Genomic DNA, 24,451 nt, shown 5'->3' with positions numbered 1-24,451 from the left:
CTTGTCATATATTGTTCTTTCACTATAAGTTTGCAAAGGATCTTCGCATATTGAACCTATGATCTAATCTGACATGTTCATTCTCTTGTAGGAAATAAGTGAAAAGAACAAGCAGAACCGCAGTCAAGTCAAGTTTCATCAGGCTACGGGTTCTCGCTGCTATGTGGCACACTTACATGCATATGTAAGTAACTATTACCTTGTACTACTACCTGCACTTTTGCACTCAACTTCTATTGCATTTGATCTGAGCAAACTTCGCTGTGATTGTTTATCCACGAAACAGAAGCAGAAGAGAAACCGAGAAGAACCCAGCTTAGATCAGACTGAAGAACTAGATGCGGTGGACGCCTTCAAGACCTGTCATACCAGCTCCAAACGTGGCCTGAGTGAACCGGCAAGAGAAGCACTTGTAAGTTCATTTGTTTGCTTTATTTAGTGTAATTTTTATGAGATCATATGAGGGAGGCTGGCTGTGGGTCGATGGAACGAAGGGGAGTGAGATCGATGAGTGAGATCGCCTGTCCCATCCTAGGGGAGTTCAGATCATAGTCTATTTTGTCTGCCATTTGTCTGCCATCAAATTTCTGAAATGAAAGTAAATATCATAGTATATTTTTTGTAGGACCCGTGCACTAGAAATGTATAGGTTTTAGAGTCTTTGTTAAGCAAATCTGCTATAATTTGTAACTGTTTTCACATTATTTTTCATAGTCTATTTATAGAGTCTTTCAAATGTATAGCTTTTAATTTGCCATCAAATGTATAGCTTTTAAGCAAATCTGCTATAATTTGTAACTGTTATAATCTGCTATAATTTGCCATCAAATGTATAGGTTTTAGAGTCTTTGTTAAGCAAATCTGCTATAATTTGTAACTGTTTTCACATTATTTTTCATAGTCTATTTATAGAGTCTTTCAAATGTATAGCTTTTAATTTGCCATCAAATGTATAGCTTTTAAGCAAATCTGCTATAATTTGTAACTGCTATAATCTGCTATAATTTGACATCAAATGTATAGCTTTTAGAGTCTGTCAGTCTATTTTTCATAGTCTTTGTTAATGCCTTGTAGGACCCGTGCACTAGAAATGAAAGTCACTGTTTTCACATTATTGTCAGCGACAATCTGCTATAATTTGTCATCTCTACATGCCTCAAATTATTGCAATAACTAACAATTGGCATCTTGTTGTTGCTCATTAGCATTAACATGTAATTGTTTTTGTCCATGATATTTCAGTCTCATATGGAGGCTTTGAGGGCTGAACCTGTTGCTGAAGGTGAGATGCCAGCATCCAGTGTGCACCTTGTGTCGAAGGTGTTGTCCCAGAGCAGCTCACACCAATTCCTAAAAAGCGTCGGCATCAAAACATCGGCAACCTCCAAGGCATCATCATCAAATCATAGTGAGCTTCGGGAACAACTTGCAGCTGAAGCGACGGCTGCTGTTTAAGGTGAACTCGACCAGCTCAGGAAGAAATGTGAAGAAGCTGAGGAACAGCAGGCGAGGACACAAAGGGAGTTGGAGGAGTACAAGAAGATAACAGAGAAGAACAGCAAGGAGATGGAGGAGACCAATGTGCTCATCAAGAAGCTCTTGTCCTTGCATGGTAACTCTTCTTCGACATGAGGGCTGCTAGTCAGAGCTGCTGTTTTTGGCCTGTTCTTTGACATGAGGGTACCCAAAAACTCTAGTTGCTCGTGGGTGTCAACTTTTGATTATATGTTGTTATGTTTGTGCAAACTCAACTGAAATGTGAAGTCAAGTGGTGATGCTGTGAACTGAGTTTAGTGTTGTCCACTTAGTTTGTATGCGCACTGGAATACTAGTTGTATTCATCTATGGAATATGGAATTGTGTGCTCATTCCTCTGTTCTAGTATATTTTGCAATTTCCAATAAAATTATTCTCTGCACATCTGTGACCAAACTGGTGGCATATAATAAAATATATGCCATGTCAGCTGCCACTGTACTAGCCACGTCAGCGTTGACGTCAGCGCTGACGTCAGCTGCCACGTCAGCGCTGACGTCATACGCATCAGCACCTTCCAAACGACTGTTAATGACCAAACCACGGCTCTATCTATGACGATACCGTACCGTCACAGAAACCAAACGGCGTTAACAACGCCGTCAGTTTGCTCGGGCAGACGACGAATTATGACGGAAAAGTGCCTTCCTCTATGACCACAACTGATCGTCATAGAATGAATTCACTTCCATGACAACGAGGCTTTCGTCACAGAATGTATACACATCGATGACGAAAATGGGTAGTCCGTCACAACACAACAAATGTGACGCGACCCCTATGACCAAATCGAACTCGTCACAAATTCGTCACAAACCTTTATCTACGATATATACACATGCAGTGACGCAATACGAACGTCATCGATGATAAGATCTCTACTAGTGCTTCAAAGTTGGAAAAGCCGATCCTACTCTCTTTACTAAAACAATTGCAAATGATTTGTTTGTATGCCAAATTTATGTTGATGATATCATACTTGGGTCTACTAAGAAATCTACTTGTGAAGAGTTTAGTAGGATCATGATTCAAAAATTCGAGATGTCTATGATGGGGGAGTTGAAGTACTTCTTAGGATTTCAAGTGAAGCAACTCCAAGAGGGCACCTTCATCAGCCAAACCAAGTATATTCAAGACATACTCACAAAGTTTGGGATGAAGGATGCCAAGCCCATCAAGACACCCATGGGAACTAATGGGCATCTCGACCTCGACACGGGAGGTAAATCCGTAGATCAAAAGGTATACCGGTCGATGATAGGATCTTTACTCTATTTATGTGCATCTCGACCGGATATTATGCTTTCCGTATGCATGTGTGCAAGATTCCAAGTCGATCCTAAGGAAGTTCACCTTAGGGCCATGAAACGAATCTTGAGATATTTAGTTTATACTCCTAAGTTTGGCCTTTGGTACCCCCAAGGGATCCACTTTTGATTTAATTGGATATTCAGATGCTGATTGGGCAGGGTGTAAGATTGATAGAAAGAGCACATCAGGGACTTGCCAGTTCTTGGGAAGATCTCTGGTGTCTTGGGCTTCTAAGAAACAAAATTATGTAGCTCTTTCTACCGCCGAAGCCGAGTATATTGCCACAGGCCATTGTTGCGCGCAATTGCTTTGGATGAGGCAAACTCTTAGGGACTATGGTTACAAATTAACCAAAGTTCCTCTCCTATGTGATAATGAGAGTGCAATCCGCATGGCGGATAATCCCGTTGAGCAGAGCCGCACTAAGCACATAGTCATTCGGTATCACTTTTTGAGGGATCACCAACAATGGGGGGATATCGAGATTGCTTATATTAACACCAAAGAACAATTAGCCGATATCTTTACCAAGCTATTAGATGAGAAAACTTTTACCAAACTTAGGCATGAGCTAAACATTCTTGATTCTAGGAATTTTGATTGATACCTTGCACACATAGCTCATTTATATACCTTTGATCATATCTCTTTCATGTGCATACTAATGTGTTTTCAAGTGTATTTCATGCTTAAGTCATAGATTGGAAGGGAAATGGAGTCTTCGGCGAAGACAAGGCTTCCACTCCACTCCATCATGTTATTTACCCTTCGCCGTCATTCTGTGTCGCTCTCCACTTTGGTATAATCCTTCACTCATATATTGTTTGCCAAAGGGGGAGAGAAAGTAAGAGGGCTTATATTTCACTCACAAGTATCCTTTTTTGGCGATTCATGCCAAATGGGGAGAAAGTATTAGCCCAAAGCAAAAGGACCGCACCACCACCAATTTCAAAAATGTAGTCTTTCAATTTGTAGTAAAAGAAAATTTTCAATTGGTACCTTATATTTGATATAATTTCAAAGTGGTATGACCCCTTTCAGAATTAATATCCAAAACTCTCTTGAACACTAAGAGGAGAATTTCATTAAGGGGGAGTTTTGTTTAATCAAAGAAAAAGCATTTGAAACAGGGGGAGAAAATTTCAAATCTTGAAAATGCCTCTCGAAATCTTATTCATTTACTTTGACTATTTGCAAAAAGACTTTGAAAATAATTTCCAAAAGATTTTGCAAAAACAAAACATGTGGTGCAAGCGTGGTCCAAAATGTTAAAATGAAGAAAGCAATCCATGCATATCTTATGAAATGTAAATTTGTTTAAATCCAAGTAACTTTTGCACTTACCTTATACAAACTAGTTCAATTTTGCACTTATATATTTGCTTTGGTTTGTGTTGGCATCAATCACCAAAAAGGGGGAGATTGAAAGGGAAATAGGGTCAAACCTTTTTCTAAATGATTTTGGTGGTTGAATTGCCCAACACAAATTATTGGACTAACTAGTTTGCTCTAGAATATAAGTTCTACAGGTGCCAAAGGTTCAACACAAACCAATAAAAAGTCCAAAAAAGGGTTCAAATAAAAAGAGCAAAAGACAATCGAAGGCTGCCCTGGTCTGGCGCATCGGACAGTGTCCGGTGCACCAGGGTGGATCAACTCCAACTTGATAGCTTCGGGTTTTCTGGGAGCCACTCCGCTATAATTCACCGGACTGTCCGGTGTGCCAAGCGGAGTAACGGCTACTGCGCCAACAGTCGTCTGCAAAAGCAACAGTGAACAGTGCGTGATTGCGCGCGCAGAGTCAGAGCAGGCGCCGGAAGGCGCACCGGACAGTGTCCGGTGCGCCCTTCGACAACAGCCTTCCCCAACGGCCACTTTGGTGGTTGGGGCTATAAATACCCCCAACCACCACACTTTAAGGCATCCAAGTTTTTCAGCCAACACATTCAATACAAGAGCTAGTGCATTCAATACAAGACACAAATAGAGTGAATCAAAATCTCTCCAAGTCCCAATTCCACTCAAAGCAATAGTGACTAGAAGAGAGAGTTTTGTCGTATTCTTTTGAGCTCTTGCTCTTGGATCGCTTTTCTTCCTCCCCATTTCTTGTTCCCAAGTCATTTGTAATCAAAGTAAGAGACACCAATTGTGTGGTGGTCCTTGTGGGGACTAAGTGTCCCATTTGATTGAGAAGAGAAGCTCACTCGGTCTAAGTGACCGTTTGAGAGAGAGAAAGGGTTGAAAGAGACCCGGTCTTTGTGACCACCTCAACGGGGAGTAGGTTTGCAAGAACCGAACCTCGGTAAAACAAATCACTGTGTCATTCGCTCTTATTCGCTTGTGATTTGTTTTCGCCCTCTCTTTCGGACTCGATTATATTTCTAACGCAAACCCCGACTTGTAGTTGTGCTTAAACTTTATAAATTTCAGTGTTGCCTATTCACCCCCTCTAGGCGACTTTCACGCCCGATGGCAGACCACCGGACCCTTGGTTATGGGGCTCATTTGGTCGGGCATTGTTATGCTGACCCTCTTGTCGTGACCGATCGATAATGTTGATCGGCCTGTGATCGTATGGCGTGTTGTGGTTTAAATATGTCGGGGGGACGTACTGCTGCTGTGGTGTGTAATAATTTGGTGCATAGTGTGCGACAGTAGGTTCTGCGTATGGGTATCTGGTATGTCCGGTGGTACATCCGAACTGGTCGGTTGTGTTCGCTATTATTGGGGTGCCACGCGGTAGCCCTGGTGCGGTCCCGGACTGTCCGGCGGGGAAAGTCGGACGGTCTGCGTAAGGGCCGGACTGTCCGGGCAAAAGCTTGGACGATCCAACTGTGTCCAGGGGCATCGATCTGCCAAGCAGGGACGGCGGTGGTGGTATTTGCCCTGGATATGAGTTCATCGGTATACTATATTATGGTTGGGGCTGCGAATCCCCATTTATCGTCGATGTAGTAGACATAGATATCCTGTTACTAGTTTCATATGATGGACAACTAGGAGCAACAAACTTCTTCAATGTACGCGTTAATTTTCTAATCGATTCTTCTAACCCTCAAATCTGTTGTTTCATTTCATTCTGCTGATGATCTACATATTGTTTAATGGGGTGTTTGGTTTGTGGAATGAAATCAGTTGATCCATCACCACATCATTCCTCATAGTTTGTTAGTTAGTACTAATATGAGGAATTGGGTCATCCCACCAAATTTGAGAAATGAACCCATAATGCACCACCTCAATTTGGATGAAGTGATTCCTCAAACCAAACACCCCCTAATAGATTGGATGTCATCGGGTTTACTTACGTTAGGGACTTGAAGCGAAGATAGAAGAGATGCAACGTCGGTCTTTCCATGTTTGACAACTTTCTAGTGGTGATCCACCGTGTATTGTGACAAGAATTTCTCCTTCGCTTGATGCATGTAGTCCTCGTATTGCTGTTGTCATTGGCTGTGAAACTTTCAACAACCGGCTTCAGGGTATTGTCCGGGGAGATATCAGTGTGATCATTAGAACCGACCATTTGAGGGCCTGATTTTTAGTAGATCTAGACACCTTTTCACAGTGGAGTCGCCAAAAAGTGTGTTGGCGCCGACCCGGGCGCCAAACACTAGAAGGACCGCTTGGCGGTGCTCTCTGCGGAGGCACGGACGGTCCGCGGCACAGGACCCGACGGTCCACGACCTTGCGCAAGAGCGACTCCTCCTATACGTACGTCCGGACAGTCCGCGCCTAGGGCTCGAACGGTCTGCAATGGCGTAGAGGGTCTTCTTCTTCGCATTAGACCTAGATCTCGCCTCCTGAGAGGGACCCCGTCGAGGAGGAGAGATTGTAGGGTGTATCTTGGCATCGGCAGGCCACCCAAGACGCCTCTAGTCGACGTAGAGCCGAAGAGAGGTGAAGATTTGAGGTAGAGGGAAGCTAAACTAAGGGTAAACTAGAACTACTCCTAATGCATAAGGTAAAACGAGAATTAGACTTGATTTGATCGATTGTGGGGGGTTTCAATCGGCCGTAGCCCTTCATCTATATAAAGGGGGAGGTCTGGACACGTTACAAGTTGTTTCCCGAGCTAATCTCGCGGTTTTAGCTAACAAATTCCACGAGAAACTCAGAACCCTAACTGATTCTGCGCACGCGCGGACCGTCTGCTCCACCTCCATGGACCGTCCACCCTCAAGGTCGGACCTAGGGATGTCAATGGATGTGATTTATCCGCGTACCCGCGGATAAAAAACCCATTGGACACGGTTTTGGGTACGAGCCTCTACCCGTGGATACGGATACGGGTAGCATTTGATATCCGTGGATATTTTCAAAACGGGTACGAAAAATCAGTATCCATACCCGAATATCTGTTAAAGTAACCTGACATGTGGGGTCACTGGAGTTTGTAACCACTTCACGGACCACAGCCAGCCCAAGTCCCATCGCGACCCGCTCATCTCCTGACCGTCTAGCCTGTCCAAATCCCCAATCATGTTTTTATCATATTTAAATTTGCTGGACAAATATGTTATCATATTTGAATTTGCTGGATTTGAATATGTTGTATGTGTAGTGGGCAAACTGGTATATCCGCAGATATCCATTACCCGCGGGTAACAGATGTGGATACTATTTTTTATTCGTAGCGGGTAACGGGTACGGGTTTGGATATCGGATATAAGTCGCGGATATGGATGTCCAGAGACACTATCCGCAGATAGTTTATCTGTTGCCATCCCTGGTCGGACCGTCCGTGAGGACGTTTTCTATGCTCAACACAACAACAAAAATCGACCAGTGCAACGCTGCCTGTGTGGCGGCGGACAACGACGAGAGGTGCCCTGCGTGCTTCTTCTCCTTTTGAGCTCACTACGGGAAGCGGTGCAACCTTGCGTCTCCGTAGAACAAAGACCAAATCAACGAACTGTTGGTGCATACGTAGCGGCCGCCCACGTAGAGAACATGCTTGCTTCATAGATCATTTACTGACATGGTAGATTGGCTGGCCATGCTGGAATGGTAGAGGCAGGAAATATCAGAGTTCCAAGGAGGCGCAAGCTGGTGGCTCAAGTCCTGGATCCCTTGCAAGTGAGACTCTTGGTCCGTTAGATCATGATCTAACTGTAGACATGATCGTAGTTTGTTAGGGGTTTTCTACAAATCTACACGAGCTGGTGGTGGAAAGGTTCAAGTGTTAAATGTGATACATGGTTGGATCATAATCTAACGAACCAAGAACCTCGCTTGCACACTTGCACATAAGACCTGATTGCATATTAGTTGTTGCCAATAGTTAAGGGCCTGTTTGGGAGGGTTTCACTTCAAGAATTTCAGGTTATTTGAGCTTCTTTCATCCAAACAGATCTAGCTCTATGAACTATTGCTTTGAAAAAAATAAAACTAGAGGTTAGCTTCATGAAATTCACGAAGCTTCTCAAGTGGTGGTTCACAAACACTGTTTTTATACCTCATGATGACGCTGCACGAAAATTATCCACCATGCTACTGGTTACACAACACAGTGCTTCGGTTCTCTCGTGACAACTCAATAATCATCGAGGGTAATCAAGGAAACTCACACAAATCAATTGTCTATAAAAGTTGGAGTCCATGCGGAAGCTAAACACTTCTCGAACCCACCTCAACAATTTGTTGAAGTTGTTTTATAGTAAAGTTGAAAAACCAAAGCTAAAATTATTGAAGTAAAGCCCTTCCCAACATGCCCTAAATATGTATGTGTTTTGGATGCTAGGAGCACTTAAGCAGTTGCGCTCGTGGTATGCCCATCTATGTGGTCTCGGTCTCTCTCACCAAGGACTAGTTTAGAAATTCAAACTCCTTTAAAATCTATGTTTTCTATTATGAGAGCAATTCATATAAAATATATCTATTCCAATATACCATTATATAATCTGCCACTTTAAACTTAACAAAACTCACCCAACCAAATCATCTCTACACTCATAATCTCTACTAAATACACCAAACAAATTGCATCCAGACTTAACACACCATTAAAATCAACTGTCCAAATTGTTGAGTAAACCCCTCTTCCTTACCCACTCAAATCCAATAGACAATATTATTTGTATCATCCTTCATTCCTTCCCCTCCCTTGTGTCCCGTCGCACACCGGCTAGGTGGTGAATAGATGTTTTGACTACAATCAAAGACATTAGAGAAATTTAATCAATGCGACAAGAGATATAAATTATGTAGCTACAACAATACAATAAGTAAACAACTTATAGGAAACAATAATAGAAATGCTAGAAATGAATACTACTTCACGAATCACAAGCTATTGCAAGAAGACAAGTAATAAGAAAATAGAGAGACACCGATTTTTCCGTCGGTATCGATGATTTACCGATCATCCCAATCCACGTTGAGGTGGACTTCAAGTTCACACTTGCTCCTCTACCAAAATGCGACTTGATCTTTGAGCCAAGGGACAAGGAATCACTCAATACTTTGGTTCCACTAGCGTTGCCGATGCTGCTCTGGCGAGGTAGGCACGAACCCCTCACAATCACCACCACGGCTCCTTCACAATCTTCACGGAGAGCTCGACGAAGACACTACCAAACCGTCTAGGAGATGACAAACTCCAAGAGTAACAAGTCGACGACGCTTGCTCGGTGTGGCACCTAGTGCCTCAAGATCACCAAATGATGCAAATGCACTAGGAACACTCAATCACCCACTAGGATGCAATCTCAAGCAGTGTGTGTGTGAGAGAGAGTTGGAGGATCACAAATGTGCTCAATGTGTGTTATAAATGGCCAAGAGAGTTGTTACACACGAGCACCACTTCTATTTATAGGTCTCCAATCCATACTAGTCGTTATGAGCAAGAAACTCACTTCTACGCACACGTGAACGGTATGCACGGATGGTTCGCTGACCATGGCCGGACGGTCCAAGACTTGGCAACATTAGGGCACCCGAGCACTGACCATGTGACATTACACTGGCGGACTGTCCGTCCTCCAAGGACGGACGACCCACCACCTGAGAGTCAGTATTGTCCGGGATGAAACCTCGGACAATCCATAGTACAAACGTCAAAAACCACACAATTCTAGCCCAATTCCATTTTGGCACCTACGGTCGGTCTGCGCCCTCTGACCAGACTGTCTGCACTAGCGCACAGAGATTTGTGCAAATCAGATACATCTCTGGTCTGGACTGCGGACGGTCCGACCCCTAGGCTAGACGGTTCGCAGTGCAAAACTGCAAATACTTCGGACCACTCCAAAGTCACCACACTTTGGACCCCTCCGAAAGGATCGCGGAATGTCCGCCCACCTAGCCCGGACGGCCCACGACACAGACCTTTAGCCCACTTTTCAAACACACTTTTGAAAAGATTTTCATTCTCGAAAACGGAAGCGTTGTTAGTTCTCATGCAAATGCAACATCTAAATGCTCTATGAGGCACTATGTTTCACACAGATAATTGTCATTGGCCCATCTTGATAGTACGACTATCTAGCCTACTAATCCAGTTAATTTATTTTCTAAACACCTGGTGACCGATAAAAACAAAACTTATGTTATACCTTTGCCTTCACCCGATCCACAAACAATGTTTTAAGTCCCCAAGACTTTTGATAAAACTCTTCTTCCTGTGTTCCAATCCTGCATTATTATTTCTCAAGAATTGTTAGTCCACATATGGTTGTCTTTAATTACCAAAGCATCACTAGGGGCCTAGATGATTCACATCGTCGTCAATCCCTCCCTCGTGCCGTCGTTGACCCCTCGCATTCTCTTCGTAGTATCGTGGCGTTAGCACATGCTATATACTAGTAATAGTAAATGCGAACATATTATATATCCAAAGTGTGTGATATAGTTATTAATGAAACTTGTTTATTGTTGTACTATATAGTTCAGTGCCGGTCGCTTACCACTTTAAATAAGGGCAACAACTGCTATCCAATCAGCCTACAAGTGTGCAAGTGAGACTTCTGGTTTGTTAGATTATGACGTAACTATATTTAAACATTTCCACCACCCGCTCAAGTAGCTTTATAAAAAATCTCTAACAAACCATGATCGCATTTATGGTTAGATTACAAACCAACGGACCAGAAGATCGATTGCACGTTTGTAGTTGGGGACTGATTACATAAATAAGAAATTTAGTTATAGAAGATGTTCTCTTCCAAGGTTTGGCCCCTTCTTCCTAACTATTCCAAATAAAGATTTAGGTCTAGTTTGGGAACTCCATTTTTCTAAGAAATTCCTATTTTTCCAAAAGAAAATGAACTAATTTTCCATGGGAAAATGGAAATCCCTTATACCCCGTTTAGATTTAGATATTGGAGCACAAAATTGGGAATTGGAATCAACTTTTCTCAATTTTGTTGTTTGGTTTCACGTGGAATTGAGATTTGGAATCGGATGCTCAATTCCCTGGAATTGGCCTATAACTATAAACCCCTCTTAATACAAAGTCCCATCCTTCGGTATTGCGTGGAATTAGATATCACAATTCCAAACTCTAATTCCGTGAAATCTAAACAATAGAATTAAAAAAATAGGGTTACCAAATTAGGCCTTATATAAAAAATATTTAAGGACTAATTCACTAAAACTATATTCAGAAGCTTACTCATATTCAAACTTATTCAAACTTCAATCTGTGAAATAAACTTTGGATAACTATTGTAGTCGGCCTAATATCTGGACGGAGATGTAGTCGCGACCGAAACCATGGGCCATTTTACAAAATCCGAAAATCGCCGTAAAATCCACCTGCCGTCCTCAGTCCTCACTTTCGTCCACCGCCTTCTCCCGCCGCCGCGGCGTTTTCCCGTCTCCGTCTTCGCTCACCGACCTCTGGGCCAGGAGTTTGCGCTCCGATTCCCCGCCAATGCTCGGGCCAGGGCGTTCTGCTACCGCCTTGCTGTTTCTGGCGGCGACGGCGGGAGATGTCAAGTTTGTCATGGATAGGCCGCGAGCTGGTCAGGCTGCGGAGAGGACATGGGCACAGGGCACAGGGCGGGCTTGCGGCGGTACGGAGAGCGCGCGGGTGCTTACCACCATCATGGCGCCTGATCAGTGCGCTATTGTGCATTTGTGCTCTTGGGATTGGCTAGGTGGATAAGGAGGAGTGGCGGATGCGGCTAGGGGTCGAGCCGGACTCCGAGCGCGAGGGTCTCCGGTATCCATGGTACTGAGCAGTTCACTTCTGACCATCTATTTCGCATTGCGAGGCGGTTTGGTTCCATATTGTTGTATGGTATGAACAGTGTCTTTGGGGTCGTTTCTTGCAGACTCTCTGCCATGCCACGGAATGCTTGCATGATCACGGATGTGATTACCACCATTAAACTGCGGTCCTGCCTCGATCGATGGATGAAATTTGCAAGGTTAGCGGGGAGCTGAGATTCTACTGTATCTGCACTTTTCTGCCTCATTTTGTGCATTTGCGTGATATTGGTTTCCATGTAACTCTTGACAACTGAAAAAAGGCTGTATGTTATTAAGCCTCCGCGCTGTATTGACCTGCCAGCTGGTCATTCCAGAGCTACACTATGACGGAACTAGAGTGATTTTCCTTGTTGTCCATGCACAGCTAGACTGTAATGTATTGCAACTTGTGGAAAGGTGAACACCAGGAAAGAACTGTTCTGCAAAGAGAACATATATTGCCAAGCGGTTCATAAGAAAACAGGCAATTTGGGAACCATACCTTGGTATTTAAGACCTCTTGACGACTTATTTTTATGTGGGAAATTTTAGTTCCGCTTGCAATCATACATCCAATATCTCAAACAGTTTTTTACGATCGCAATGGCCTGAATGTGTTATTGTTTGTTACGATTAAGAATGAGCGATCGGTGATAGTGGTGGGACAGTATATGCTGTAAAAACCGCCCGCTCGAGGAACATGATGGTACTTGTAGTGGTCACCGAGCAGCATGGTAACTTGATCCTCAACTAAGGATGCCACAAACAAGTGAAGTTGTCATTTACCGTTGTTGTTTTGACAGGAATAAGAGTATAATGGTTGGGTACTATAGGTAACATTGTTCATTGAGATGAATATCTGGGAGGATTCATGGGTGTGGCTCTGGAAGCATAGAAATGTCTGTGTGTTCAATGGAGCCTCCCCGAACATCTTCACCATTCTCCAAAATATCCATGATGATGCTAATCTTTGGGGGCTGGCTGGGGCAATAGCCCTTAGGAGATTATGGCCTTAGATCTTCAGGGTGTTCTCCCTGGGCTTGTGGTTTTTCTGTTTTATTTGGCTGCCAATCTGGCGCCTTGTATTTGGTCTATTTTAGACCTTTCCCTTTCTTCTTAATATATTTAATGCGCAGTTCTCCTGCGCGTTCGTGAAAAAAGTCAGCTGAAAAGATTATACGTCAGTATGTTCCATTTTGTAAGCTTGATAAAATCGTTAATGGCTATTCAGGTTTTTTTTAAAAATTAAACCAACTCCTGTACCAAATACTGAATTCATCATATACTACTCAGTTAAGTTTCAGTACATTGTTGGATACAATAAATGGGTATTTGTCACTTTGGTGTGATTACCAGCATTTTTTTCGAGTAATTGCCTAGGCGGCAAGGCGTACCCGAGGTGCCACTGGACGGCACAAGGTTTTAGTTACGCCATATCGCCTAGGCTTAGCCTAGAAGGCACCTAGGTGTCCAGGCGTACTCCAGTGTGCGTGACACCGCAACTCCACAAAAACATAATTTTTTATTAACTTTTCATTTTTTATGCGTATCTTGTATTCTAGACTCTAGCATTTAATCAGCCATGCAGAAGTTTCTCTTGCCACAGCAATACAGGTACAGCTTCATTCTAGCCATAACATTTATATCCCGATGATACAACGGTGTTCTACCCGATGCATTTATATACTGATAATATAATGTTCTTCTACATTAAGGAGCGAATCTGCATTAAATCTTGGATATCATTTTTGAAAAGGCGAACGTTACCGCTCCTATGCATCTGCTGGCTATTTATATCCGCCGTGCTAGTGTCCTCTCTCAGTTGCCTCATAATCTCCTTGTTGCTCCTTCACCTGGAAAGGTATGTGTTTTCTTAACCTCCTTTCATGCATCTTAGATATCTTCTGTTTCTGATGTGTGCGGCTATTGTTCTGATATGTCGCATAGCAAGGCCTTGTTCTTGGTTTCTACTTTCCAGACTATCTGATCCTTTTATGCTAGGACAACCCCCATACTTCAACCTAGTTTGTTGTGTTCCTTCCGAGTTTTAAATTCATTCTCTTTGTTCTAATACTATATGATGCCCCCACCCTCTTTTTTGCATGCTCCTGATGATTATGCAATAACTATGATCTATCTCAGCGAGGTAGCGGGTGAGCTTCACGGGTTGGATTTGAATTGGTTACTTCATCGATGTCTCAAGGTGAGGATGCTCTAATCTCTAATTTTAGTACATATTTAAACTTTTTGCACAGGCAACGGTGAAAATGGAAAGAATGAAATATGCATGATCCAATAGTAGATATGGAAAAATCCGCATGGTGTACTTTGTAAGCGATGATTGGTATATGATATGTCCTGTATTCATCTCTTTGGAATTCTATGGGATATAGTCAAGATGCATGGTTAGCAATATCTACTCTGCATATACAATGGCCATTGGTTTCTCTGTGGCTGCTTCAAATACAACCAGAATTACTAGTAGGAATTGAATTGCTTAAGTGTTTCTTGAGAATTCCCTGCACTAACAGGCCATGATCTGACTTAGATCTTATTCATTGATGTCTGACTTCACTTCTTTCTTATTAAGGACCTTTGATGAATTTTAAATATATTGCCATGTAGTAGCTGATTTGAGGCATTTATATCCAGGGAACACAACAAAGGCATCTGAGTGCTCTACTCCTGCAATTCTGAATATGTCCGATGATAATGGTCCGTCTGAGATGGGTGTTGGTCAGCCAATGGTAAGTTATTCTTTCAATTTTCTTTTCTTGAAAAGGGTTAAATTAACCACATTTAACCTTTTCTCAATTCATAATACTTCTGAAGAAGCACATTTATGGAGTTAATGTTTCATCCTAATAAGCAATATGACTTATTTTATCATGGAATGAGATAATTATTAAGTTCCTTTTAATGAACGTTCATTTCAAGTTAACTATGTCGTAATTGCTTTTAAAGGCTACATGTTATCTTTGGCTTGATTCTCAAGTTTTATGCAATTGTATACTATAATAGCATTGCAAGAAGCACAAAAGGTAAGTTTAGTGAAATTTTGTTCAATTCAGTTTAAGAACTTTTTAACATTAGATGTTGCAACCTTACTTTAGCACAAACTCAAATTTTGAACTGTAGAAACCTCCTACCGATTCTTCCAAGTTATTTAGTATCATGTGTCTCCATGCGACGTTAGCTTGTGATATAATATGTAATGGTTAGGTCATTGATGGTTTGATTCTTTCTCTAAATTGCCTTTTCTTTTAGCACTGGCATGACCTGCCGATAACATAAGAAAATAATGAATGCCCTCTGGTAATATCTTGCCATGAGTGATCTACAAAGTAAATATCATGAGAGAATAACAGGAGTATTAGTTGGAGAGCTATCTGACAAAGCAGTATGTGGTTTGCTAATAAATCCTTCAATATTTGGTGATTTTCTCTTTCATGAAATGTAGGTTGTTGGCAGGAAGCTGCTTCCACCAATTGTACCAGGTGGTGAACCAATTTTTGTGTGTGAAAAGCAGTATGCTGCTATCCTTCGTCTGCGTGAACGCCGGCTTCGTGCCAAAGAAGCAAGGGAGCGAAGGTTGCTCCAAGCCAAGGTGTGTTCCACTTAAGTTCTGGACAGGGGTCTTATTTTGGCCACAGTTGGGGTTCTATGTTTGTTCCTGTCATGTCGGCATTTCTTCTGTTTTTTTCCTTGCCTTTGCAACTATAATCTGCTGATGCAGAAGAACCGTCCAAGAGGTCCTAATGGGCGTTTTGTCATGATCAAGGACAATCAGGAAGAGCCCAATGGAGGAAGCATGGTGGAATGCAACCCTGCCCCAGGAGACAGTCATCAGCACTTAATCACAACCAGTGGATACCAGCAAGTGACCACTGGTGGCAGTGAGGCGCAAAGCAGCATCCCATTAGGTTTCTATTGGTATGTTTTCACAACCAGTGAAGGTGGGCAAAGCAGCACCCCTGCTGGAATGGGTTTCTACTATCCCTTCAACACAACCAATGGCGGGGAAAATGTCGGTGGCGTCGCCTCTGGCAGTGAGGTGCCAAGCAGCAATGCCCCAAGCGGCTTCTTTTGGCCCCTCATCATGGCCAGCAGCGAGGAAAACAATGGTGAGGTCACCTACGGCAGCATGGTACCGATCAGCAACCCTGCAGGATACTTCTGTTGGCCCGTGGCTGTGACCAATGAACACGGGGAAGACACTGGTGAGTCTGCCGATGGGGGCGAGGCGCCAATAAGCAACCCTGCAGGAGACTTCTGCAGTTGGCCTGTTGTCGCAACCAACGACGATGAGGAAAATGTCGGCGAGGTCGCCTACAACAGCGTCCTGAACCTCGAATCACCTGACCACACCGACCTCCTCAGGATCATGATGGGCAACAGGTACAGCACTGATGAAGCCTCGGAGCAGTTCCAGAACGTGGCCCGCCTCCAGGCTCCTGGCTTCACCGCCCTCCTAACCGTCATGAACAACGCAGGGTACGGTCCGGCTGCGGACTGTGGCCCCCACGATGCGCACAAAGTGATGACAAGGTTAGAAGGGTGGTAGAGGTAGACCAGCGGCAGGCCACACTTAGGCCTGCCCCCCCCCCCCCCCCCCCCCCCCCCCCCTGCTCCCGTTCTACAGGCTGTTGGTTTACTTAGCTCCCTGGCTGTTGACTTGCTGGCTATCTGCTCCCTTTTGGTTGTGTTAAGACTTGTCAGATTCTCGGTATGTGTGGTGGTCCAGCTGAGAAGGATTACTGGACCTGTTTGGTTAATAAGGTTATGTACTGAGCCTAGCTATCACCCAGGTTTTTGAGTCCTCATGAACTCGAACTTGGATGTCGTCTGTTGCTTCTTGTTTACATTGCTATTTGCTACCTAGTTTCTTCTGGATTGGTTAAGTTTTTTTGTATGGCCATGTACCGAACTGGCGCTGGAGCATGTTTAAACCTGAATGGTTTTAGGGACGTGGTTTATGGATGATGTTAAATCTTGGGTTTTATTGATTTGGTATGCATGCGGATTCACAGTTCTATGCGCATAATGACTTATTTGTCGCGCATCGAACAGTCATTTATAAAACTCTGGGCACTCCAATTTGCTGCGCATCTTGACACATGATAGAACTGTCATTCATAAAAACTCTTGACACATGATAGAACTGTCATTTATCCCTTTAAAAATGAATTGAATTTATATGGTATAATGACTCGTTTTTTTTAATGAAGTACTAGAAGATGTCAGTGGGAGTCCTACATGTACACAGCAGGAAGATGTGTCCAAAGCCGCTATACATAGTTATAGTTTAGTACCACTATACTTTCAGACAGGATATCCTGCTGTTTGAGGATTGGGAGAATCCTTGTGGTGGACGCCATTACGCTCATGCGCTAGGACTTGGAAAGATAATCGTGCATATCATAAATGTTTGTCGATATTAAAGTGATGTTTGTCGTTCTTTATCTATATTTTATACTAATTTTTAACTTTCGTGGCAAAGCACGGACACTTATCTAGTAACATAAGAATAACTGACAACGACTAAGATGCAAGCAGTTATTAGATGCAAACGTGTAAGCAAGCCTATTTGTTTGTTAGATCTAAATCCAACCGTGTGTCATATTTGGCACTTAAACCCTTCTGTCACCACTCGTGTAGTTTTATAAAAAAAACCTAACAAACGACGATTGCGTCCATGGTTGGATTTAGATCTAACGGACTAAAAGATATGTTTGCACGTTTGCTTCTAATAGCTACTTACATATTTATCGTTGATGTTGGGGACTTGTTCTTAACTTCTATGAATTAAGAATAAGGTAACACAGAAATTGTTAAATGTTAAAGTCCTTCGTCCTTCGAAGCATTATCTCCCTTGGGATATAATGAATTCCAGACGAAGGTTATAAATGACATACCTTCATAAGCACAATGAATAATGAAGAAGGATTTACATAAAATATGAAAAATAATATAAGCAATTGATTATTATTATTAACACATTTTTATTTTATCATTATAGAAATGATAACAAATTATAAATGTACCTTCGGCTTGAAGGAAAGCTGAAATACCAGTGTAATACAGAAGCAAATGCCCAATGCGTGATTACAGTATTTCGTGAACAGTACAGGGGTACTGTTCACCTATTTATAGGCACATGGCGCAGCCTGTGTATAATTACATTTATGCCTTTTACAATCAACTACAATAATGACACAGAATATCATGGGTCTTTAAGTCATTTCATCTTTAAGTCGGTTCACCCCTTCGTCTTGAGACATGTCACTGTGCCGAAGCTTTATAGGCGATAACTTCGGCACTGCTTTGGAGAGGATCTGCCGAAGGTGTTTCTTTCTTTATGATCTTCGGCTACGAAGCATACCCCCAACAGTAGCCCTTCGCGGTGCTAGATCGTTTTTTGTAACGAGCTTGATCCGTGAAAAATCTTCTAGGCTTCGGGATGCCGAAGATCCAAAAAACACCTTCCCTGAGCTCGTTGGCGAAAAACGATTAAAATAATCGTCGCGCGCGCGACCCATCTTGCACCAATTACGCGCTCGCCGGCGATTCACCTTCTCGAACTATGTGGCCCACCGTTCAGTGAGTGTGGGTGACTGTTTGTTCGGTGCTGGAGACCTTGCCGATTCACCTTCCCACCTGCAGCACTATATAAACAGACGGGTAGATGTGAAGTTACCACAGCATTCATTGCTATTGTACTGTTTTGCTGCCAAATTTTTAGTCATAGCCGAAGCTTGATCATCGTGCTCAGACGAAACCTCGCTTGTGAATCTGCTTCGGCACAAGAGTAAGAGCTTCGGAAAAGACAAAAAAGCCAACACCAAAAATTTCAAGTAAATCATAATCAAATGGCCAGAGTTCGCTCTACTGCAAGGGTCGATCGTGATGGAGATGAGACCGAAGCTGCTGAGATTGTTCCTATTTCGGAGGCAATGAAGCGATCTAGGTTGGTAACACCGGAAGACGTCCCTGCTGCTGAAGCAGAGCAAGCTGGTATTGAAGAGACCGATTCTGAAGATGATTACAACAGCGCAGTGCCGAGCAAGCCTAGCCACCTGGACTTCGGAAAGTCCACCATCTCCGAAGTTGATTTTCCTAAGATGGTGAAGTTGGGCTATTTCAGCGAAGATAAGAAAGAGCTGATTCGCTTCGGTGGAGAAGAAACTACTCCGAAGCCAGAAAAAGATGAAATAGTAGTTTTCAAGAGTTTCCTCAAAGCTGGTTTGAGATTCCCTTTAAATAAGATGATTGCCGACGTGCTAAAGAAGTTTGGGATCCACTTTCATCAACTAACTCCTAACGCTATCGTTAGGCTTAGTGTTTATATTTGGGCTCTCCGAAGCCAGGGGGTGGAACCGTTTGCCGAAGGTTTCTGCCGGGTGCACAAGCTACATTACCAAACCAAGGCCAGAAAGGATGGATTACATGAAAATTTCGGTTGTTACAATTTTGCTTACCGAAAGTGTCGGGGACCATAATTAGGGGTACCCCCAAGACTCCTAATCTCAGCTGGTAACCCCCCATCAGCACAAAGCTGCAAAGGCCTGATGGGTGCGATTAAGTCAAGGCTCGGTCCACTCAAGGGACACGATCTCGCCTCGCCCGAGCCCAGCCTCGGGCAAGGGCAGCCGACCCCGGAGGATTTACGCCTCGCCCGAGGGCCCCCTCAGGCAACGGACACACCTTCGGATCGCCCGAGGCCCAGCATTCACCAAGAAGCAACCTTGGCCAGATCGCCACACCGACCGACCGTATCGCAGGAGCATTTAATGCAAGGATGGCCTGACACCTTATCCTGACGCGCGCTCGTCAGTCGACAGAGCCGAAGTGACCGCAGTCACTTCGCCGCTCCACTAACCGACCTGACAAGAAGACAGCGCCGCCTGCATCGCTCCGACTGCTGTGGCGCTCGACAGAGTGAGGCTGACAGCAGCCAAGTCCGGCCTCGGGCGCCATAGGAAGCTCCGCCTCGCCCGACCCCAGGGCTCGGACTCGGGCTTGGTCCCGGAAGACGACGAACTCCGCCTCGCCCGACCCTAGGGCTCGGACTCGGGCTCGGCCCCGGAAGACGACGAACTCTGCCTCGCCCGACCCCAGGGCTCGGACTCGGGCTCGGTCCCAGACGACAGTCTCCGCCTCGCCCGACCCGGGGCTCAGACTTGACCTCGACCTCGGAAGACAGACTCGACCCTGACCTCGGAGGAGCCTCCGCCTCGCCCGACCCAGGGCTCAGACCGACCACGTCACAGGAGGGGCCATCATTACCCTACCCCTAGCTAGCTCAGGCTACTGGGAACAAGACCAGTGTCCCATCTGGCTCGCCCCGGTAAACAAATAATGATGGCGCCCCGCATGCTCCATGACGACGGTGGCTCTCAGCCCCTTACGGAAGCAAGGAGACGTCAGCAAGGACTCGACAGCCCCGGCAGATGTCCTTCCGCAAGGCTCCAATGCTCCTCCGACGACCACGACATCACATGAACAGGGTGCCAAAACCTCTCTAGCTGCCACGACGGCATGTACTTAGGGCGCTAGCTCCTCTCTGCTAGACACGTTAACACATTGCTACACTCCCCATTGTACACCTGGACCCTCTCCTTACGCCTATAAAAGGAAGGTCCAGGGCTCTCTTACGAGGAGGTTGGCCGCGCGGAAGAGGACGGGACGGCGCGTGCACGCCTCTCGCTCCCTCCACGCGGACGCTTGTAACCCCCTACTGCAAGCGCACCCGACCTGGGCGCGGGACAACACGAAGGCCGCGGGTTTCCTCTTTTACGCCTGTCTCCCTCTAGCTTCCCCCCTTCGTGCTCCGTCTCGCGCCGACCCATATGGGCTGGGGCACGCGCTGACAGTTTACTCGTCGGTCCAGGGACCCCCCGGGGTCGAAACGCCGACAGTTGGCGCGCCAGGTAGGGGCCTGCTGCGTGTTGACGAGTAGCTTCCCGTCAAGCTCTAGATGGGTAGTCTCCAGCAACCTTTCCAGCCTGGGACGGTGTTCCGTTTCGGGAGTCTTGAGTTCATGTCCCTCGACGGCAGCTACGACATGATACTCCTTCCTCTGTCGCGCGACAACGACAATGGCGGCCGACAACCCGCCCGCCGGCGGCGGAATCAACGACGTCTTCCCCACGTGGCGGAAGAACAACATTCGGGTTTGTCCCGTCGCCTCCCCCGCCGACGGAGGAGGAGGCGGGGCAACCAAGGCCAAGCAGGAGGTGGCACCTCGTCAGCTGTCGAGCAAGTCGACTGCGCCGGTGCCCCAACGGGGGACACGTCGGGCGTCGACCTCGCATCTGCGACGAAGACGAGCGTCGTTTCCCCGCAACACGCCAACTCTAAGTGGACAAACGACGCCAGCACGCTCGCAAAGGACTTGCTGAGCGTCGCTCTCATACCTGAGATGACAGTGCAGTCCGCCCCCGACGCGACTTCGTCACCGCCCGTCGACCAAGAGGTACCGACCGGTCCCCATCTCGTGCCTTTTAGATCCAGCTGCGACCCACCAAGCGACCCCGCTTTGGTGGACGCTTTAATAAAGGCATGTTCAAACCCTCCGGGGTATCGTATGCGGTCACCCTGGGACCGGCTGACGGTCGTCTCGACCTACGGACCCTCGGGTTCCGAGGAAGATGACGAGCCCGACTTTTGTTGGGATTTCTCCAGACTCGGTAACCCCAGTGCCATGCGGGACTTCATGACCGCATGCGACTACTGCCTTTCCGACTGTTCCGACGATAGCCGCAGCTTCGGCGACGAGGACTACGACCCAAGTCGTGAATGTTTCCACATCGGTCTAGGGGGTCCCGGCGAAGGCAACCATCTTGGTATACCGGAAAACGGTGATCCCCCTAGGCCTGCGCCTCGCGTTGACATCCTTCGGGAGCTAGCGGTGGTCCCAGTCCCTGCGGGGGGTCAGGACGCACAGCTCGAGCAAATCTGCGAGATGCAGGCCAGGCTCGACGAGGGAGCAGGAACACTTGAGCCGTTCCGCCGGGACATCGGGCAGGAATGGGCAGGCCAAGTTCCGGCCGGAGAAGCGCGTCATCTACCCCAGGGCATCCAGCACCGCATTGCCGACGACGTCAGGGCAAGGCCGCCACCGGCTTCTAGTGGGGTCGGCCAGAACCTGGCTGCAGCAGCAATACTACTCCGCGTGATGCCAAAACCATCGACCACCGAAGGACGGCGTATCCAGGGAGAGCTCAAGAATCTCCTGGAGGATGCCACGGTCCGACGGGCCGAAAGCTCTGCCTCCCGAAGGCAGGGGTACCCCTCGGAGCATCGCGCCGTGACTTCCCGATTCATGCGGGAAGCCTCGGTCCACACCAGGCGCACGCGCAACACAGCGCCTGCGGCCCCGGGTCGCCTCGGCAACGAGCACCACCACCGCAACCGTCGAACCCACCTCGACGAGAGGGTGCGCCGAGGCTACCATCCCAGGCGTGGGGGACGCTACGACAGCGGGGAGGATTGGAGTCCCTCGCCCGAACCACCCGGTCCGCAGGCTTTCAGCTGGGCCATACGACGGGCGCCGTTCCCGACCCGGTTCTGAACCCCGACTACTATCACAAAGTACTCGGGGGAGACGAGGCCGGAACTGTGGCTCGTGGACTACCGGCTGGCCTGCCACCTGGGTGGAACGGACGATGCAACCTCATCATCCGCAACCTCCCCCTGTTCCTCTCCGACACCGCTCGAGCCTGGCTGGAGCACCTGCCTCCGGGGCAGATCTCCAACTGGGACGACCTGGTCCAAGCCTTCACTGGCAACTTCCAGGGCACGTACGTGCGCCCTGGGAACTCCTAGGATCTCCGAAGCTGCCGCCAGCAGCCGGGAGAGTCTCTCCGGGACTACATCCGGCGATTCTCGAAGCAGCGCACCGAGCTGTCCAACGTCACCGACTCGGATGTCATCGGCGCGATCCTCGCCGACACCACCTGCCGCGACCTGGTGAGCAAGCTGGGTCGCAAGACCCCCACCAGGGCGAGCGAGCTGATGGACATCGCCACCAAGTTCGCCTCTGGCCAGGAGGCGGTTGAGGCCATCTTCCGGAAGGACAAGCAGCCCCAGGGCCGCTAGCCGGAAGATGTCCCCGAGGCGTCCACTCAGCGCGGCGCCAGGAAGAAGGGCAAGAAGAAGTCGCAAGCGAAACGCGACGCCGCCGACACGAACCTTGTCGCCGCCGCTGAGTACAAGAACCCTCGGAAACCTCCCGGAGGAGCCAATCTCTTCGACAAGATGCTCAAGGAGTCGTGCCCCTATCATCAGGGGCCCGTCAAGCACACCCTTGAGGAGTGCGTCATGCTTCGGCGCCACTTTCACAAGGCCGGGCCACCTACGGAAGGTGGCAGGGCCCACAACAATGACAAGAAGGAGGATCACAAGGCAGAGGAGTTCCCCGAGGTCCACGACTGCTTCATGATTTACGGTGGGACAGTGGCGAACGCCTCGGCTTGGCACCGCAAGCAAGAGCATCGAGAGGTCTGCTCGGTAAAGGTGGCGGCGCTAGTCTATCTAGACCGGTCCGACAAGCCCATCACCTTCGACCAGGGCGACCACCCCGACCGCGTGCCGAGTCTGGGGAAATACCCGCTCGTTGTCGACCCTGTCATCGGCAACGTCAGGCTCACCAAGGTCCTCATGGACGGAGGCAGCAGCCTCAACATCATCTACGCCGAGACCCTCGGGCTCCTGCGGATCGATCTGTCCTCGGTCCGGGCAGGCGCGGCGCCTTTTCATGGGATCATTCCTGGGAAGCATGTTCAGCCCCTCGGACAACTCGATCTGCCCGTCTGCTTCGGGACTCCCTCCAACTTCAGAAGGGAAACCCTCACGTTCGAGGTGGTCGGGTTCCGAGGAACCTACCACGCAGTGCTAGGGAGGCCATGCTACACCAAGTTCATGGCCGTCCCCAACTACACCTACCTCAAGCTCAAGATGTCGGGCCCCAACGGGGTCATCACCGTCGGCCCCACGTACCGACACGCGTACGAATGCGACGTGGAGTGCGTGGAGTACGCCGAGGCCCTCGCCGAATCCGAGGCCCTCATCGCCGACCTGGAGAGCCTCTCCAAGGAGGCGCCAGACGTGAAGCGCCATGCCGGCAACTTCAAGCCAGCGGAGACGGTTAAGTCCGTCCCTCTCGACCCCAGCAACGACGCCTCCAAGCAGATCCGGATCGGCTCCGAGCTCGACCCTAAATAGGAAGCAGTGCTCATCAACTTTCTCCACGCAAACGCCGATGTTTTCGCATGGAGTCCCTCGGACATGCCCGACATACCGAGGGATGTCGCCGAGCACTCGCTGGATATCCGAGCTGGAGCCCGACCCGTGAAGCAGCCTCTGCGCCGATTCGACGAAGAAAAGCGTAGAGCCATGGGCGAGGAGA

General features: G+C 47.0%; 1 protein-coding gene across 8 annotated transcripts; it reads left to right on the top strand.

The window, feature by feature from the left end:
• The first annotated feature begins 11,547 nt into the window (after positions 1 to 11,547).
• On the top strand, positions 11,548 to 17,048 carry LOC103640615 (uncharacterized). 8 transcript variants are annotated; one of them, XM_020546541.3, is made up of 8 exons: positions 11,555 to 12,022; positions 12,126 to 12,221; positions 13,605 to 13,656; positions 13,758 to 13,903; positions 14,185 to 14,245; positions 14,695 to 14,789; positions 15,503 to 15,649; positions 15,779 to 17,032. In XM_020546541.3, exons 5-8 carry the CDS (start codon positions 14,236 to 14,238, stop codon positions 16,604 to 16,606), a joined length of 1,080 nt encoding a protein of 359 aa, XP_020402130.1. In that variant the 5' UTR covers positions 11,555 to 12,022; positions 12,126 to 12,221; positions 13,605 to 13,656; positions 13,758 to 13,903; positions 14,185 to 14,235; the 3' UTR covers positions 16,607 to 17,032. The 8 variants fall into 8 exon arrangements, with proteins under 8 accessions (XP_020402132.1, XP_020402131.1, XP_020402128.1 ...); XM_035964148.1 differs by lacking the exon at positions 13,605 to 13,656 and having other exon boundaries at positions 15,833 to 17,048; XM_035964147.1 differs by lacking the exon at positions 13,605 to 13,656 and having other exon boundaries at positions 15,824 to 17,042.
• Positions 17,049 to 24,451: the final 7,403 nt, after the last annotated feature.

Source organism: Zea mays, chromosome 1, assembly GCF_902167145.1.
Source record: "Zea mays cultivar B73 chromosome 1, Zm-B73-REFERENCE-NAM-5.0, whole genome shotgun sequence".
Lineage (NCBI taxonomy): Eukaryota > Viridiplantae > Streptophyta > Magnoliopsida > Poales > Poaceae > Zea > Zea mays.
This window is presented reverse-complemented; position numbering and strand designations above follow the sequence as displayed.